This window comes from Giraffa tippelskirchi, chromosome 1, assembly GCF_054371585.1.
Source record: "Giraffa tippelskirchi isolate mGirTip1 chromosome 1, T2T-mGirTip1v1.2.pri, whole genome shotgun sequence".
Taxonomy (NCBI): Eukaryota; Metazoa; Chordata; class Mammalia; order Artiodactyla; family Giraffidae; genus Giraffa; species Giraffa tippelskirchi.
Window position 1 is genome coordinate 70,839,293 of NC_137275.1, and position 19,519 is coordinate 70,858,811.

A 19,519-nucleotide genomic window follows, 5' to 3' on the forward strand; every position below is an offset into this window, starting at 1 on the left:
AATGATGGAGATGTGGTACTTTTTATCAGGGTGCATATTCTTATATGAGCAAGGACAGAGGCCTTTAAATAAATGCTAGAAAATTAGTAAGAGCAGAAATAGGACTTTGGACAAATTTCAAGTTGAAGGTGAAAGAACAAGTTTAAGAATAATTCATTATGCCTATGATGACCAAGAAGATGGTGATGATTCTAAATGAAATTAGGAATGTACCAGGGTGAAGCAAAGGAAATGAAGTTAGTCTGGACATTCTGAACTTACGATTCCAACAGCTATTATCACTTATTATTTGGTATGCATTATAAATACTCCACATGTATCAAATCATAAAATTTTTACTACAGTCCTACAAAGATGAAACTATGATTTATTATCTCCATTTATCAGGTGAGGACCAGAATCTGACTAAGACACACAGTTAATAGACAGCAAACCTGGGGCTTGAATCAAGGCAGATTGTCTTTAGAGTACCTGTTCTTTTCTATTACTTCAACTTTGGTTTTGAGTTGTAATGGTGTTCAAATGCTTCAAAAATCAGAATGATATAAAACTGTACTTATACACCAGTTGTGACTCCACTACTTCTTTCCTCTCTATCCCTAGTTTTTTATGAACGTACATGGAAAGAAAAATACAAAGACACTCCTCTCTACCTTACTTTGTTCTGACACTGCTCTCTACATTTTTTTCTTTTGAACTGAGCAACAGACCTTGGAAATCTTTCAATACCCTACACAGAGGACTCTCTCATCCTCTCTTCCCCTCCCTTACTCCTTTTTCCTTTTCCAGTATATTCCATTGTGTGGCTTCTCATAGTTTATTTAGTTAGAAACTTGGGTTGTTTCCTACCTTTTGTTTTTAGAACCAACACCACAGTGAATTACCTTGTGCATACATCATTCCTATGTCTCCAGGTATATCTTTGGGATAAATTCCCAGAAGTGGGAAAGTTATTTCCAAGTTGCCCTTCATAGAAATTAAAAACATGATATACTTCTAGTGTTAATGTCTGAGGATAGAGTATGCACTTTTAACTCTTGCTGCACTCCAGGAACAGACACCAGAAAGATTTTCCTCTATTGTTAGAAGGGAGATGATAATGAAGACAAAGTGAGGTAAGTGAGGACAGAGCTAAGTGTAGAATCAGATCCTCGAAGAGACTTTATGGGGTAGGTACTATATTATTACTTACAGATATGAACTCTAAAGCCAGAAAAATTAATATTATGAATTCTGAAGCAAAGAAAAATTAAATACCTTGCTACAGTTTGTATATAGTTATTGAGCAAGCCTAGATCTGAACACATGTCTTAGCCACTGTGATTCAATTCAGTTCAGTTCAGTTGCTCAGTCATGTCTGACTCTTTGTGACTCCATGGACTGCTGTATGCCAGGCTTCCCTGCCCATCACCAGCTCCCGGAGCTTACTCAAATTCATGTCTATTGAGTCAGTGATGCCATACAACCATCTCATCCTCTGTTGTCCCCTTCTCCTCCTGCCTTCAATCTTTCCCAGCATCAGGGTCTTTTCCAATGAGTCAGTTCTTCACATCAGGTGGCCAAAGTATTGGAGTTTCAGCTTCAGCATCAGTCCTTCCAATGAATAGTCAGGACTGATTTCCTTTAGGATGGACTGGTTGGATCTCCTTGCAGTCCAAGGGACTCTCAAGAGTCTTCTCCAACACCACAGGTCAAAAGCATCAACTCTTCAGTGCTCAGCTTTCTTTATAGTCCAACTCCCACACTATGATTATTACTTGTCAAAAACTAGATTCTCCTAAGGTGTTGAAATAATTTAATGTTCTTAATAGTGTCTATGTCACAGGAATCTTTTTCCTACTTATTTGGAATACTACTATATTCATATATATATATGTATATTATCTATATCAATAGATCAATAAATCAATCTATGTATGATCTCTTTATTCAAATTCTTGGTGACTGTTGCTTCTTTTATTTTACTTAAAAATAATGCAGTAACGTTTGTTGATTGTTTTACATAAACTTAAGAGCAAGAAATAAACAAATGTTATGTTTTCCTTGGCCCTCATAACAGATGTCCCCATTAGATGATCTCCAAGCAGAAACCTCTACTTCTGGTTCATAACAAAAAGTGTGTGATATGATATTATTCTTTTTTTATAGATGTTACAAGGTATGCTCTATTGTTAGGCAAAAATCGTAATGAACATAAACTCGTAATAAGCTCTTTAGAGTAAGTCCTCATTTGGATATTATCACTTGGGTTTTTACAACTCATCTAGAAGCATTTTAAGTGTATTTTATGTGAACACTAGCTTTAATAAGCCAACTCCAAGAACTTTTACTATAGTTTCTGAGAGTTCTATGCTGTTTCATTGCATAAAATAAGACAAACAAACAAAATACCAAAAATGAACCATAAAATCAATATTCTGAAGTCTTTTTAGGAGCTGAAACAAATTGAGGCTATAAAATTTAAGATCTAGCAACATTTAAAATGTTGGCACTAATTCATCACCATTTAGAGATGAAGTAACTATTGTAATCTACTTGGAAACCAATAATTATGTGTTTGTTTCCAGGCTCTAAATATTCCCAAGTGGGTTAGCTTACCACCAAAAGGATTTATTGAATTCCATTATTGGCTACAGTTGGCACCTAATTTCCCAGAACCATTGTGAAAGATTAAATAACATGTGAAGAATATAGAAAATATATAAGTATGATATCAGTAACACAGAGGCCAGTATCTCCATTTTATGTCTCAGTCAATGCCCACAAACTTGGTCCCCATTGTGTTTGGTCTACAAATGTGTTTTGCTTGCCACAAATGGCATTTAAAAAATGTGAATAATATTTAAGGAAGGTAAACTTGATATTTAAAAGTGTCAATTTTTTTCTCAAAAAATCAGAAGTTCTGGCAAAACCTGGGTCCACATTTTCACATGGCAGCATTCAGGGAGACCCGAGTAGACGAGGTCTAGTCCTGTTTTGACAAAGATTTGCTTTTAGTTCACTCTGCTTACAACCATTCCTATTATGGTGCCAACACCAAGGCTATTTGTGACACAGAAATGCTTCTCTAAAAGGTTAGAATCTTTTCAAGAATAAAAGAATGAGAGCACATATCGTTTGCTTGCAATTAGCCCACTCAGTTCATTTAAGTTATCCACCTGGAAAAACTGACTGCCTATGAGTTTGTGACCCCGCTCTAAATGGTGGCAGTTATTTATACATGTGAAGAAATAAACTCAATAACTAGGTAACTTGTCGGCCAAATGATTGGTGTTCAGAAGACCCAAAGGAGGGGCTTTGAAGGTTATGCAAAAAGCATACTTTGAGCAGTGTATCCTCCCCCATTCACATATCAGTATATCATTACCATATTCAGTATATCATCAATTCATTATATTATTAGAGACTTCCAAAATGAATGAGATGATTATACATATCTTGGAAGTGTCCACTGGCTTCTTATGCGTAAGCTTCTTAAGGGCAGGAACTTTGTGCTGAAAGCTTAGAACTGTGCCTCGCACACATCAAGTGCTCAATAAATACACATTGCATGAATAGTAACTTTAAATTTTTCCCTGTGCTGGGTATCCTGCATCTCTTTCTCTAGAGCTACTCTCCATCCATCTTCTCCCTGCGCTGAGCCCTGAGAGGCTCATGTGTGAGCTACATTACCGAGATCAGTGGGTGTCTGATGTTTTCGGGTACCTGATTGGCCAGAGGGAAGCATGGGCAGGAGGAAATTGAATATTTAAAACCCTGATTCTTTCCCTGAGGCTTGACAGCATTCCTCCATTGAAGGTGGAGGTGCTTCTTTCTGGCAGGCAGTCCTCTCCTCAATTTCTTTTCTGAGCATTGATTTCCATAACTGCTGTCGCCCCTCTTTCCTTCAAGCCCACGGGCAGGAGCAATATCCCGAGTTACTAACTTCAGATCACTTCACTGTCTCAACCAATCTTTGTAAATAGTCATCTAATAAATCTTTCCTCAATTATCCAACTTGAGTATGCTATCTGTTATTGCCAGGCCTCTAATATACTTACAAAGTCTGCTGTAGTCAAATTATTCCTTCCCTCTCCATAACACAATAATAGAAGAGAAGCATTTCTGCATTAAGCAACTGTTTTCACCTTTACCAGTAACTGAGAGATCCTCACCTGTAAATGGCAGAAGCCGGGTGGGAGCCGGTGTCATAGCTGGCACGAACACGTCCTCGGTAGAGCTCTACAGCGATATGGTCTTTATCACCCTTATACAGGAGGATTCCACTGTCTTCATCTGTGGCAATCTGGTGGGAAGTAACCTTGACATTAGTAGGGTGAATAGTTGTTCATACATACTTCATTAAGAAGAAACAAGACTTCCTAGCGAAGAGTTTTTAGTCTAGTTTATTTCTTCTTTACAGCTCTGAGAAAACACTAATACACACTGAAATGATTACTTGAAAGATGACCCGTTCCTGGATTACTTTGTTACAAATAAATTCATAAAGAACTTCAAAACGTTTTTCTACATTCATAAACACCTATTTACTCTTTTTCCATGCATATTAGCAATGTTAAAGCTAAAAGATTCATGTCCTATGAAATATGCAAAATAAGGACATTACAAAATTTATACTTTATAAAATTAAAATTGAAAAATATTTTCCATATCAAGTTCACAGTGCTTAAAGTGAATCAAGTTTCCCCTCTTATATATTAAGCTATATTGTCTCAGCCAACAATGGTAAAATCTAATCAGGAATAAAATGATCACATTTCCTTTCTGTTAAAAAGAACAATAAGAAACACTTAATATGCTTCAATTAAAAAATAAATTAATTAAAAAAGGAAGCCAGTCCCAAAAGAAAAAAAGAAAAATAAAAAGAAACTCTTAACATTACTGAATGTGCTTAGAACTTCCTTTGTGGGAGATTTTCACTTACCTGTTCTTTTTGCTTCTGTTATGGATTTTTTTTTTTTTATGGTATATGTGAAATGCGATTGTATTGAGCACAATGGATTTTCATGTTGCATGTTAAATTATGCCATGATTGGGGGAAATCTTTGTTTTTATTCTGCTTTCTGACTTTTTCAGGGTTTCCAAGGACCAGGAAAAGTTAGGACTTAAGCTCAAACACCACTGGGTACTTTTCATAACAACCTGGGTGGCAAATGCTGGAAGTTAGGGAGGCAGGCTTTTTAAAGAACGTCCGGGGTGCCATTCCTCGTGACTTCTCAAGAAGCCTTGGCCCCTTGCTGGAGTGCCAGGGTGAAACAAATAAGGAATGAGGTCATAGGAATTTGGCTACACACATTTGAATTCAAAATATACTGAAATATCTTGCTGAACAAACATGCAGCTGCAATCTGCCCCATGTAAATTTATGACCCCTAATCTAGCCTAACCTTGTCTCTAAGGGTCTGAATGACTTGCTCAAAGGTAAATGGTGATTTGGTGGAAAGACTTAAAATCTGAGTTTGTAAATTCAAGTGGAAGTTAAATGACACTTGGCTGAATATTCTGTCAAGGTGTTTTCTGTCTCATTTGTGCTCTTGTCAGCTGCAGATTTCCTAAGGAAAGCTCCCCACTCCACCCACCCTCCCACTGTATAAAACCTGAACTGCAGAGCCACAGAAATAAATGAATCAAATGGCATTGTGCATGAGTGCATGCTAAGTCACTCCAGTTGTGTCTGGCTCTTCGTGACCCTATGGACTGTAGCCTGCCAGACTCCTCTGTCCATGGGATTGTCCAGGCAAGAATTCTGGAAGGGCTGTCATTCCCTCCTCCAGGGGATCTTCCCCACCCGGGATCGAATCCGTATCTCTTACATACCCAGCACTGGCAGGAGGGTTCTTTCCCACTAGTGCCACATGGTAAACCATTACCTAAGCACAAAACAAAGATATTTTGCTGTTCTCTTTCTCAGTGTGAGTGTGTGTGTGTGTGTGTGTGTGTGTGTGTGTGTGTGTGTGTACTTTATGTGATCAAATAGTGAATAAAAATACCTAGTGTCCATTTAGGTTTGACAGACAGAAATGTTAGAGAGACTAACAGGAACTTTTCACACAAGTAACATTATCGGTCATTGTGCTATGCAGTATGTAACTGTCCGTTTAAGAAATAACATCACTCACAAACCGCCATGCACATTTATGCTTGGAAGCTGAGCTGATTTCAGATGAGATGAGCTCTTGGTAGTGGGGGAACCTTACCTGAAGAGTGATGTTTGTTTGAGGCCGGACCTTGGCAGAAGGGATCTGAAGATAAGACTCTTTGTTTACAAAATTCACACTGACCAGTTTTTCACACTTTTCTCCCTGGTAGCCAGGCAAACACTGGCATATTGGCTCATTGATCCTGATGATGCATTGAGCTCCATTCTGACAGTCAAAATTATCACAGGGGCTGGTACGAGGGAGAACCATGGGTGGAGAAAACTCACAAAACAAGCCACTGAAGAATGAACAGAAAAAAACACATTGATTAGATGTTACTTAATTGCCAATATGAATTGAGTCCTATAATACTTTAAATACAAATATGCACTTGCAGTTTTACCTGTAGCCTTCAGGGCAGGTGCATGTATAACCGTTCACTGCATCGGTGCAGTGGGCTCCGTTCTTACACTTGTTATCTTGGCAGTCATCGAAGTCGATGTCACAGTGTTCGCCTATGTATCCTGGAGTGCAGTCACATCTGTTTGAACAAGCAGGTAAATAGTTTCAAACCTAACTGAGCCAAAATGAGCGCAACAGTTGCATTTCCTCTAGGAAACTGGTACTGTCATTGAAAAAACATATTTAGAACAGGTTCATAAAGCCTAAACAGTAACAGATGCCTAGAAAATAGTACTGATCTGCAAAGCCTTCCAGGCTTTCTCACTGTGATCTCTCAGAGGAACAGCCATTTCTTCTCTCAGATGACAGTATGCCTCCACAATCCAAATAAGGTTAGACTAACTGCACCAGGGTTCATTCTTTCCTCTTTCCCTCCCTCCCTCTCTTCTTCCCTCACTCTATTTGGCTATGGTGTCCTCTATTTTCAGCTAATTCATCTGAGTACCGACATGATAAAAGTGTTGTGTTGTAAAACTTATTAAGAACCTTAAGTAAATTTTTAAGAACAATTAACATTTTTAATTTTCCAATAGAGACTGGATGCATTAGAGTAAAATGTAATTTTATGAAAAGCAAACATATTAGGATGCTAATTCACCATGAATCCAGACTACTGTTAGGGGGCTACTGCAGAATGGGTGCTGACCTAACTGGGTGGAGCAGGGAAGGTGATACTAAATTCCTGGGACCCAACCCTGGACAGCTTTTCAGACTGTTCACTTTGGTGGTGTGGGGCAGAAGAGATGTGTGGCTGCACAGCTAGTGAAGAACCAGGGATGATAATACAGCTGATGTTCTTTGAGCATATTGCTTCAGGCCCTGTTCTAGTCACTTTTCCATATATGGATTCACTGAATTCTCGCCACAGTCATGTGACATTGGTGGTACCATGACTCCTTGCTACAAGTGAGGCAACAAGGCACAAACTGATTAAGTGCCTTGCCCAAGGACATCCAACTTGTGTGCCATAGTCAGGAACTGAACCCAAGCAATCTGATAAGAAAGCCTGAATTTCTAACCATATTTCTATGCTGTTAAATTAGTTACTTGGCGTTCCCTTTAAAAACTTTTTCATCAGTGCTGACCACTGGACGGTACTTTAAAGGTGCTCAGAGAAAAGCAATATGGCATGTGCAGTGATTATTAAACTATGTTTTGTGAAGCTATTGGAACTCCTACAGATATGGCCATAGATACGGAGGGGGCCTCTGGCAGCTTCCCTCTGTACCCTGCCACCCAACAACACTTTACTGCTGTGATTCATTAGTTTTACACATTGGCTTCCATGAGTATTTCTGTTTGGAGTTTAAGAAAGGGTTTATTGACCTTAAAAAAAAAAACCAAACAAACAGGAAATGATGTTTTAACCTAATAGTATTTGGACTTTGCAATTAAGGCAAAGCAGAGCTGTGTTCATGTTTTGGTTTCACTGTGAAGTGTATGTAATCTTGACTACATTGCTTAATCTACAAGCAACAGGATGGTGCTCCTCCCATCTGTAACACATATATAGTAATTTCCATCTCACAGGCGTTTGTTAAAAGTTTAAATAAAAACATCACTACAAAATACTTTGCATAGCATTTTATATGTAATGCATGATCAATAAATGATAGGTTTTAAAAAATAATTCTATGTAAGTCTTTATAATTCTAAAAAAATCTTTATGGTTTAGACTGTACTAATTATTTACTTTTCTATTTCAAAGCCATTAAGATGTAAGTGAATGAGGATAATTAAAAACACTCTAGTGAGTGTGGATATTATTGAATGCCAAAGGTTTTGCCTGAAAATGCAAAATCAGGATTTAGGAGTTACTGGAGAACTGATGAATTAAAATAAATGGGAGTATATACCGTCTAAGGGCAACACAGACTTAGCCTTGCATGTATGAATTAAGAAATAAAATGAGCTCACTGCATAAGCATGCTTGCTCTAGAGCCAGTGGTTTTAGTGTTAAATCATAACAAAGCAAAGTAAACAAGCCTGAAGTTAAATGGATTCTAAATGGCCACAGACATTCCCAACTAGATGGACAAGGCCTGAGAAAAGGGTTTCCATCAATGTTAATGTGAGCAGAGCTGCTCAAGTACAGGGAATTAAAAGAAAGAAGAAATGCTTTGAAACACTCTGAATTATTTATCTGAGAAGAGAAATCAAAGTAAAAGATAAGAGAACCACATATTCACCAAAGAGGCTGTCTAAGAGCTATTTTATATTCTTTTCTCAACAGATACTATTTTCCAAGCCCATTAGAGCTCGGAGTCACATCATGACCAACATTTTGGCCTTTCTTTGACTCCTCAGGCAGAGTTTCAAAACAGGAAGAAAATATTTAATTATGAATTCCTTAAAGTTTGTATTATCAATAAAATGTATCACATTCCCTGAACTCTATTATCTGACAAGGAACAAGGAAGAAAGCAAAGACTATAAAATATATCGTTTAGAAGCCCCAAAGCTGACTAAGTAAGATGTATGCTTGAAATTCTACTTACGGCATATCATAGTCTAAAAATATCTCAAAGCAATTTAGGAGGTTTATGAGGTATAGAATAAAGCAAGAGAACTAAAACCAGCTCTATTAGCTTAGTAATAAGAAAATGTAGTTGAAGGAACAGTACAACTTGTCCAAGCAACATTTGTTGGTAGAAATTTTCTTTAGCAGCTTCATATAGTTTTGGTTTCTAAGTCCACTTACTGTTTTGCAACTTCCTTTCCCACAATGTGGAATTATTTATAATATGGGAGTAATAGAAAACACTATGATTTATCCTGTTTCCTGCTGAACTACATACAAACTCACAAATTACTGCTGAAAACAATAGGTTCCCAAATCAGTTAATGTATAATTCAGTAAAATGCACTATAAGGAGCATGCAATGTAATTGATAGCAATTGAAGATACTGAATTAAGCATTAGTCTTTTTGAAGATGAACTTATTTTTGAATGGTTTCCACTAAGTTTGACTAACAGTCTATCTTGTAATTACAATTCACAAAGCTTTGTGAATCTTGTCCAGCAGATAAGTCCTTCTGGAAAACCATCTGCTCTACTGATTAATTTCTCTAAGAAATGATAATATTTGTTATGTAAATGGTGGAAGTTCAATTTGCCAAATTCATTAAGGAGAGATAAAAGATATTAAGAGTTAAAATAATATTTTGAAGAACAAAATGCAATGCAGGATTTTGTATAAAATAAAGATTTCAATAAGACTTTTGTTTTTCCCACATATGGTTGGAAACTAAAATATAATGAAAAGTAGAATCAACTATATTCTCTTTTAAAAAGGCATCAAATAAAATCAGCAGGTGCTGCAACTGTATATTCTAAAATAATGAATTTAAAATCAAATTGAATTAAAATATTCTCTAAATGAAACTTGAGAATAAATATTTTATTCAGATTGATCTTTGAAAGGCAGTAGGAGTCAGGTGATACAACCCCATCTCCCATTCAACTTAGAATATTCAATAATCTGTTGACAAGTATTAATATGTTAGTCTCAGCTCTAATCCACCTATTCTTATAAAACTGTTCCTGACCTGAGTAATTTTTAATTCTTTGAATCCTATGGCAACTAAGCCTGAGTATGAGAGAGTGAATAGCCATAAAGCTCCATAAAAACAAAAGATGGCAATATTAGCACATGCCCTGACCCATGCCAGATGCTCAATAAAGACTGGGTAAAGAAACAAGTATTGCTATTTGCTAGTTGTCTCCTGTAGGCACAACTCAACCTGAGCCTTACAGTACCATTTCTGAGAATCCAGCTTACCTTCTGTAACAAACAACCTGCCATGGTGATAAAGTGTAAAATTTCTTAGAGGTAACCTGTAGTAGAAAAATCACCCAGCTGGGAAGTATAAAATCCAGCTCCAGCTGTACCACTGAGTAACACCGAGACCTCTGGACAGCCACACACCTCTCTGGGTCATGGTTTCCTCATGTTTAAAATAAAGGATTTCTACGGATGATTTCTAAACTACTGCTTGTCTAAAAAAAGAAGTTGCTGTTGATAGACCCTTAAAATATTACAGAATTCTACACATGACAGTGTATATGCTTCCATGCGTAAAATAGATAACCAATGGGAATTTGCTGTATGACTCAGGGAACTCAAACCAGGGCTCTGTAACATCCTAGAAGGTTGGAAAGGGGTAGGAGGTGGGAGGGAGCTTAAACAGGGAGAGGACACATGTATACCTATGGCTGACTCATGGTGATGCATGGCCAACACAATATAGTGAAGCAATTTTCCTTCAATTAAAAATAAATAAGTTTAGGGAAAATGAAAAAAAAAAAACCCAAACAAACAAAAATACTACAGAATTGTGGCAAAGGAATAATTTCATTTGATACCAAACATATTTCAGGAAGATCGCTAGCTTGCACGACTGGATGCTTTATCATCCCACACAACATGCACATGAGTGAAGGAGATACTAAATATTAATTACACTGAGACAACAAACATAAACAGATTGTACCAAGGCAACCTGGGACATATGGTCACTCTGTCTTCCTCCCTTTGGGTAGTTAAAGTATTATTGCAGACCAAAACATTTTCAGTTACATTAATTTAAACTTATTTTACCAAAGATGACTTACATTCAGGTAACAAAGCACCTAGTAGATATAATTAATTTATTTGGGTTTTCCTGGTGGCTCAGCTGGTAAAGAATCCGCCTGCAATGTGGGAGACCTGGGTTTGATCCCTGGGTTGGGAAGATTCCCTGGAGAAGGGAACAGCTACCCACTCCAATATTCTGGTCTGGAGAATTCCATGGACTGTATAGTCCATGGGGTTGCAAAGAACTGGGCACAGCTGAGCGACTTTCACTATTGGGCCTTCAAATAAGTTTAATTAAACACAACCAAGGCTACTTTGGGTGGATGTGAGAATTGAACTATAAAGAAAGCTGAGCACCGAAGATTGATGCTTTTGAACTGTGGTGTTGGAGAAGACTCTTGAGAGTTCCTTGGACTGCAAGGAGATCCAACTAGTCCAACCTAAAGGAGATCAGTCCTGGGTGTTCACTGGAAGGACTGATGTTGAAGCTGAAACTCCAATACTTTGGCCACCTGATGCGAAGAACTGACTCATTTGAAAAGACCCCGATGCTGGGAAAGATGGAAGGCGAGAGGAGAAGGGGACAACAGAGGATAAGATGGTTGGATGGCATAACTGACTCAATGGGCATGAGTTTGAGTAAACTCCGGGAGTTGGTGATGGACAGGGAAGCCTGGCGTGCTGCAGTCCATGGGGTCGCAAAGAGTTGGACATGACTGAGTGACTGAATTGAACTAAAGGCTACTTTGCACTTCCCAGATGGCCCAGTGGTAAAGAATTCACCTGCAGGAGACTTAAGAGATGTGTGTTCAGTCCCTGGGTTGGGAAGATCCCCTGAAATAGGAAATGGCAAACTACTCCAGTATTCTTGCATGAAAAATTCCTTGGACAGAGGAGCCTGGTGGGCTACAGTCCATGGGGTTGCAAAGAGTTGGACATGACTGAGTGATTAAACAAACACATGCATTCAAAGGCCATTTTATTTCATACAAAACTTCCCTTGAAAAGTCAAAGAACAAAACGAAACTCTTTGGTGTACTAAAAAAGGTCATATTGTAAATAAACATTTATAAAAATGCCAATAACCCTGTAGAAAATGCCCTATAAATCCAGAGCAAAGGTGTGAAGCTAGATCCTGAAAGAAGAGGGTTCCTTAAACAAAGGCCCTCCTTGGGACTTCCCTGGTGGTCCAGTGGCTAAGACTGGACCTATACATCTATAGGCTAAGACTCCAAGTTCTCAATGCAGGGAGCCCAGGTTCAATTCTTGGTCAGGGACCTAGATCCCACATGCTGCAACAAAGATCAAAGATCATGCATGCCACAACTAAGACCTGGTGTAGACAAATAAATAATAAATACCTAAATGATAATAAAAAAAGGCCCTCCTCCCCCAATCGTGAGCCTCAAGGCAGCCTCAGACTTACTTGTATCCCTTTGGCGTCAGGATGCACTTGGAGTCATGCTGGCAGGGGTTCAAGTCCTGGGCACAGAAGTCCAGCTTCTCCTCACACAACTCTCCTGTTAACAGGGCAAATGGCATTAGGTCATAGAGAAAGGTTAAAAGTTTTCCTGCCAGCAGGCCATGTCATGGGTCTGAGAGGTAAGCATAGCTTGTGATGGGCAAAAATAAAATATCACAAGACATGGAAGCAGAAGATCCAAAATGCTGGTTCTGCTGCTAAACACTTCTATGACTTGGGACAACACAACTATTGTAAACTGTGACTAGTAGGAGCCCCTTTAGAATGTAGTATACTGGAGGAAAAGGAAATATGAATGCTTTTAATTTTTATTCTTTTATTATTATTTTTTATTTGGACTTTTTGTTGAGGTATAACACATATTCAAAAGATAAATGAATAGCTAACAAATGGTCACAGACTGATCCCATTCATACAACCAGCATCCATATCTGAAAACACACCATTTACCATCATCATTTACCAGAGGCTTGACTTCAAGGATAAGTAACCACTACCCTGACCATAGATCATTTGTGTCTGTTTTTGAGCTCGATGTAAATAGAATCATTTGGTAGGTATCCTTTTATATATGGCTCATTCTGTTGTTTTATGTTTGAAAAAAAAATAGTTCTCAAATCTTCAGGGTCTCCAAGGTCTTTATAAGCCCAGAAAAAAAGACTGTTTCCCTTTTATGACTTATTGGAACAGCTCAACAGAATACGCCTCAGCTACATCCATCACGACAGAAAGAGAACAGCAAAAGGAGAATCAATCAAGATAGAGAACGTATGCTTCTTTCCATCAACTAGTTTATAAAGAATAATTGTCATCTATAAATAAGAACTACAAGCATAACCATGTCGATTCTAGACTTTCTGTGCTGAATTGTATGTCTGATTATCTCTAAGGAGATTTCTTCATATACAAATAACACAATCATATATTATTTTCAGACACATTAGACCAAATATGATTTTCAGTGAGAACACTTTCCTGATCATTGTGTGAGATTTTAAGATGACGGGAAAGATATTTAAAAGTTCTTTCCTTTTCTGCCTTACCTTTAAATGATTTTATATGCAGTAAATAAATGAATAAAGGGATACATCTATAGGCAGCTGTTGTTCATTTCCAAGAAACAATTAGAACTTTTATGTATTCAAAGTGTGTAGATTGAAAGCAGCATTGGTTAAAAAATCAGGAGTTTGAAGCAAATCTTTGTTACAGATTGTTCTTCTAAGGGATACACTGCTAAATGGTAGAAATAGTTGCCTAACAGCTAAATTTGGTATACCATTTACACTTCAAGGATCTTTTCCCATGATTTAAATACATACATGTACTCAGCTTGGAATTACATCTATGTGGTGTATGATAATTAGGTTTTTTCCTGTCTCTTAAAGAGAACTAATTGCACTAAAAGTCTCACATATTTCTTTTATAAGAAGACTTTCTGTGTCTTTAAATCTGTGATACAAAGAATTTTTATCAACATATACATGATGAGCTATTTTTAAATATGGTTTATTTAAGGTTTTTACTTTCAACTAGTATTACTTTAAATGATACAGCTTGATGGAATGTATTCATTATAATCTATCAAGCTACTGTGATGAAACTGCTGTCAGTTTTCAAATTAAATCTATCCAGTTGGATACAGACTCTTTACAGTAAGTAGTCTATATCTTAGGCAGTTTAAATATTATTCTATATATGCCTCACTTTATACCAAAATAAGTTATTTGAAAAATGATAACAGGAAATGCTTTACTTCTTATTCATTGTGATCTAATCTAATTCAACCCAATCCAATCCAATTAAGACATTCTAAACCACAGTTCATAACGATTTACTAGATGATACTGGACTAGATGCAGGGGCTTACAAGGATGGATGTAATGGACTTTGCTCTCAATCAGCTCTCAATCTACCAGTAGAGAAAGTCTGAGCTGGAGACAGAACATAGAGGAAGAACTTCATTTCTAAGAGAAGAAAACAGGAGTCAACTCTATTCTTTGTTAAGTATTTCTCCATAAACTTAAGGTGGAAAGGAGTGAGAAAGGAGATCAGTCTAAGAAACTGTTGACTAAACAGATCGCCAAATCTGTAACCAACAGCTTTAAGACTAAGCATGCCAGCTTAAACGTGAAAGCTACCTCAATATCAAGATTTCATTATTTTATAAGGAATCTATCTTAAAAGAATAGCATGTTGTTGTTCAGTCGCTCGATCATGTCCGACTCCTTTGCGACTTCATGGACTGTAGCCTGCCAGTCTCATCTGTCCATGGGATTCTCCAGGCGAGATTACTGGAGTGGGTATCCATTCCCTTCTCCAGGGGATCTTCCTGACCCAGGGACTGAACCCACGTCTCCTGTATTGGCAGGTGCATTCTAACAAATGAACCACCTGGGAAGCCCATAAGAATACCATAGCAGCACATTAATCAATACTAACAACTATACTAATTACTTTAGCCATCAGAATAGCAATACTAATTGCTAAAGTTGTGTATGATAGATCATTGTGACCATAATATTGCTGCACATTTGACTCTGGTAAAACTGGCTGGTTACTTTCAAAGGATTTATCTTCATTTAAGTATCACCAAATATGATAATACTAACAAATAATACAAAGAATTATGTTTCCCATTACCGCCTGACTCACTTTTAAAGCCTAATCTTCCACCCTATATTCTTGTCACCTGTGTCTATTTACTATTTTATGAATTTATCTCAACTCTATGTCTGAGTTAATGGTGCTTCCTTTTGCCTTAGTAACTTTAATAAGTTCTGCTGTCAATTTTCTCATCCATTATATAACCTCTTCTTTATGAAATCTTCCTAGATCTTTTCAACCATCTGTTACATGTCATTAAGGGTGTCATTATACATCAATTTGTTTCAATAATTTTTATATATCATGTTTGCTTGTGATTCTCTAAGGCACATTTTGTGTATTTATTTATTGACTTAATAAACATGTATACAGTGCTTACTGCTGTATATCAGGGAGGGGCTTCCCAGGTGGCTCAGTGGTAAAGAGTGGTAAAGAGCTTGCCAGTGCAGGAGATGCAAGAGACATGAGTTCAATTCCTGGACTGGGAAGATTCTCTGGAGAAGGAAAATGGCAATCCACTCCCGTATTCTTGCCTGGAAAATTCCATGGACAGAGAAGCCTGGTGGGTTACAGTCCACGGGGTCAAAAAGAGTTGGACATGACTGAGCATGCATGCACATTGTGTATCAGACTGCTTTAAATAGTGCATAAATATGTTGTCGCTTAATGTTCATGACAACCATGTAAGGTAAGATTGTAGGGTTGTACTGCTTTGGATGCACTGGGTGTTCATTAGTGTTTATTTCGTTTCTTTTCTTTGATTGGAAGATCATTGAGAGCAACATGTTTGGAATATTTGTCTTTATATCTCTCTAGGGTATGGGATAACGACATAATAAAATAATATTTATTGAAAGAAACATTCATGCATTTTAAGGAAACACCTCTACCTTGTTGACCTATATTCAACTTCTTTCACTTCCACCTTTTTCTCTTTAATTTCTACTTAATGATTAGCCACTCATCATTAACAATAACTAGCTTATGTTCTTTCCTTTAAATATCACTTAAACCCTTTTTAAATATTAAAAATAAGTGTTTTCATTGAACTGTATCGTGAATTTCTTCTAATTATATTGTGTTCTGCTGTATTTGGGGAAGTCAGCTTTCAAATAACATCCCACAGTGGTAAGATAGAGAAGCTTAATGTAAAATGGGAAAAAAGCCAAGCTCCATAGACAAATGCAGGGAGGTTTACCTAGTCCTCAACCAGTGAAAGGAAAACTGGACATTTGAACACTGTGTTAGATTTCTGGGAAGAATGGAAACAAAAGGCTGTAACAGTAATGCACTCATATGCTTTTAATTATTAATACTACTGAACTATTTCTCCCAAACCTCGCAGTATTGAGAGGACATTATGCACTTTTTCTTTTTGGCATATGTATAGTCAGAGCTAGTACTGAATTGGTGGAAAAATTAGGGGGAAAATAAAGGAAAGGAAAGTAACTGAATCTGTTTCTTTTCTTTTTTTTTTTGATGACCCAAGGCCTTCTTGATATCGTATCATCAAGGGCTCCCTACTCTCCTGAAATGATGAAGTGTGTGAGGTGACAGAATAGATGGAAAGGTGAGCTGTATGTAATCTATTAATTTGTAAGCAGGTCTTTACATTTCTAACATGGCATTGGGGGAAAGGTAAGTCAGGCCATTGGAGTGGTTAAGGGCAATGTGGTTGGACATAGGTTAAATTTCAGTGCTCATGAATCCCTCAAGAGACAGAGTATAGGCAAACATTGGATTCATAATTTGGCTCCAATCAACTCCACAAATCCCAGGAAATTCTATTTATTTGGTTTCATCCTGAGCCCTTAAAAGTCCCCAGTGACAAAACAGTAGCATGGAACCCAATCGTTGCCTGGCATTTGTGATTTCACTTTTGATCAGACGAGCAAATTAATCTTCTTTGTGCTTCCAGATTTCGGTGTTTTTTGTTGATGAGAAGGTAAAGTTCTGAGTGTGTGTTGGCTGGTTGCCTGTGTTTTAGAGAAGAAATAGAGGAGTCAACCAGGGAATGTACTGTTACTTTCTCAAGATAACAGAAGTTAGTGAATGATCAACTGAAAATTGTGAAGAACAGCACATGTCCTAAACACCGGTTTTTTTTTTTTGGTAAGAAAGTGACATCTAGGTTTTAGATCACTCTTCCTGATTGTGTCTGTCAGTTAAGTATGGCAGACAGTGAGGTTTGAAATGGTTAAGTTCTACAGTTATATTAATGAGGGCTGTTGATGCAGTAAAGCAGGAGTGATGCCCTCTCCTACAAGTTATCCTCAGAGTCCAGAAGATGATGTAATTCACTGCTTACTGAGCATCTGTATATGTGGTCTTTCTGAAGAATCTGATGTAGCAGTAATATGACTGTATATCCTGGCTTGCTCTGGACAGTCTTGCTTTATACCGGCTGTCCCAAGGTGATTTTCAATAGTGTCCCCATGCACTCACATACACATGTCATGATTTGGGTGACAAATGCTACGGTCACCTTGTGGGTGGAGCAGTAAAAGCTGAATCATTAGAGTTAATGCTCTGTTTGGAGTGAGGAGTGAACCAGCGTAAAGAGATCCTGGGGAGAAATGATTACTACTTGGGTGAAATGACATGTGGATTACTGAGTCACTGCTTGGAATAATCTGCGACTTATTTGATATAAAACAATGGACTGGTTGCAGAGAAGTGAACTTTTTTTATTATTCTGGGCCCCAGTTCTTTACGAGTAAAATGAGGTTCTGGAATTGAAGTTGCACAAGGTCAACTGTGGCTATAAACTTTTTTTTTTAAGGCAAAGTGCTTCTAAAGAGATGGATAAGGCAGACAGCAAGTCAGCAAAGGAAGCATCATGCCTTAGCTGAACCAAACAACATTACTGCATCAGCAAAGAACAGTGTTGGCATGTACCTTAATTCCACTGAGGTACCAATACTGTGAGTATTACTGCAACAAGGCAGAAATCTCAATGTACTTGATGGTTCCTATAGGAAACAGTGCCTGGAGCTGGCCTTGTGTCCTGCTTCAGTTTAGATCCATGGACCTAATTTTAAAGTTCTCTACTTCTTAAACACATGAGGCCCTTCTTTCATCTTCATTTGTACTTCTGGTGTCTTAAATCATCTTTTTATTTGCATTCCTTATTAGCACACTCACTGAAATAGTTTTAGAACTCTTCCACAAACTTCTTGCCTGATATCTATGGTGAGATCTGTCTTTGCATTTTTTTTTTTTAACTTTTGAGTACATACTATATAAGAAGACTTGTGTTAATGCTAGGAGTATGATGGTGAATAACAAAAAAAATGATATCCTTGTTCTCATGGAGCTCATACATGAGAGGAGGAGGAAAAAGATATTGATCCAATAATTTCACAAGTAACTATAAAATAACCTGAGTGATGAAGGCTAATAAGTGCTCTGGTTTGCTCTAGAAGGGCAACTGACTGTAAGGGAGGGTTTTTTTTTTTCCCTGAAGAAGTAGGGTTTGGATTGCAGGTGAAGAGGGGATAAAGAGCACTGGCAGAGGTTCTGTGCAGGAGGTGACATGGAAAACATGAGCTCTGAGACACTGGGAGTGAGCTGGGAACGCGTGGTGGCAGAGAAGGTCACAGAGGGTAGCAGAGGCCACAAGGTAGAATGTCTTTACTTAATGAGCAGTGGGTGCCATTGAAGGGTTTTGTGATGGAGGGTGGCCAGACGACATCTGTATCTTGGAAAGAACATTCTGGCTCCAGTGGAGGATGGATTGCATGGAGACAGATACAAATGGGTGAGAGATGACTCAGTTGGTACTCAGGTGATTGTAGAAGTGTAGACAGTCCGGAGAGACATTTGGGAAACAAAATAGACGGGTACTGGTGTTGGATTGGGTGGGCATAGGGAAGAGAGGAAGCTGTCTGGAACTTCTAGATTTCTGGTCTGAAGACTGGAACTACCTTTCAGTGACATAGAGAACACTGAAAAGATTAGATTTTCTGGGGCAAAAATCAAGAGTTTGAAATATAGTGATGTAGTGTCATGGGTTGAATTGTGTTCCCCCTCAAAAATATGGTGCAGTCCCTCAGTACCTCAGAATGGGATCTTATTTGGAGATAGGGTTTTTACAGAAGTAATCAGGTTAAAATGAGGTCTGTAGATGGGCCCTAATCCAGTGTGGCTGATGTTCCTACAGATGCCTGTGATCAGTCGTGTCCAACTCTTTGCAATTCTTGGGACTGTAGCCTGCCAGGCTACTCTGCATGGGATTCTCCAGGCAAGAATAC

General features: G+C 37.9%; 1 protein-coding gene across 4 annotated transcripts in view; it reads right to left on the reverse strand.

Annotated features, from left to right (window-relative positions):
- Positions 1-19,519, reverse strand: part of SLIT2 (slit guidance ligand 2) — a 402,220-nt gene that overhangs the window by 18,573 nt on the left and 364,128 nt on the right. For all 4 annotated transcript variants that reach the window (XM_081550621.1, XM_081550695.1, XM_081550848.1 and 1 more), the window contains 4 exons: positions 12,606-12,699; positions 6,544-6,681; positions 6,198-6,438; positions 4,155-4,285 (listed from right to left, as the gene is read on the reverse strand). In XM_081550621.1, coding sequence (XP_081406747.1) covers positions 4,155-4,285; positions 6,198-6,438; positions 6,544-6,681; positions 12,606-12,699 — 604 coding nt within the window. The remainder of the gene's footprint in view (positions 1-4,154; positions 4,286-6,197; positions 6,439-6,543; positions 6,682-12,605; positions 12,700-19,519) is intronic.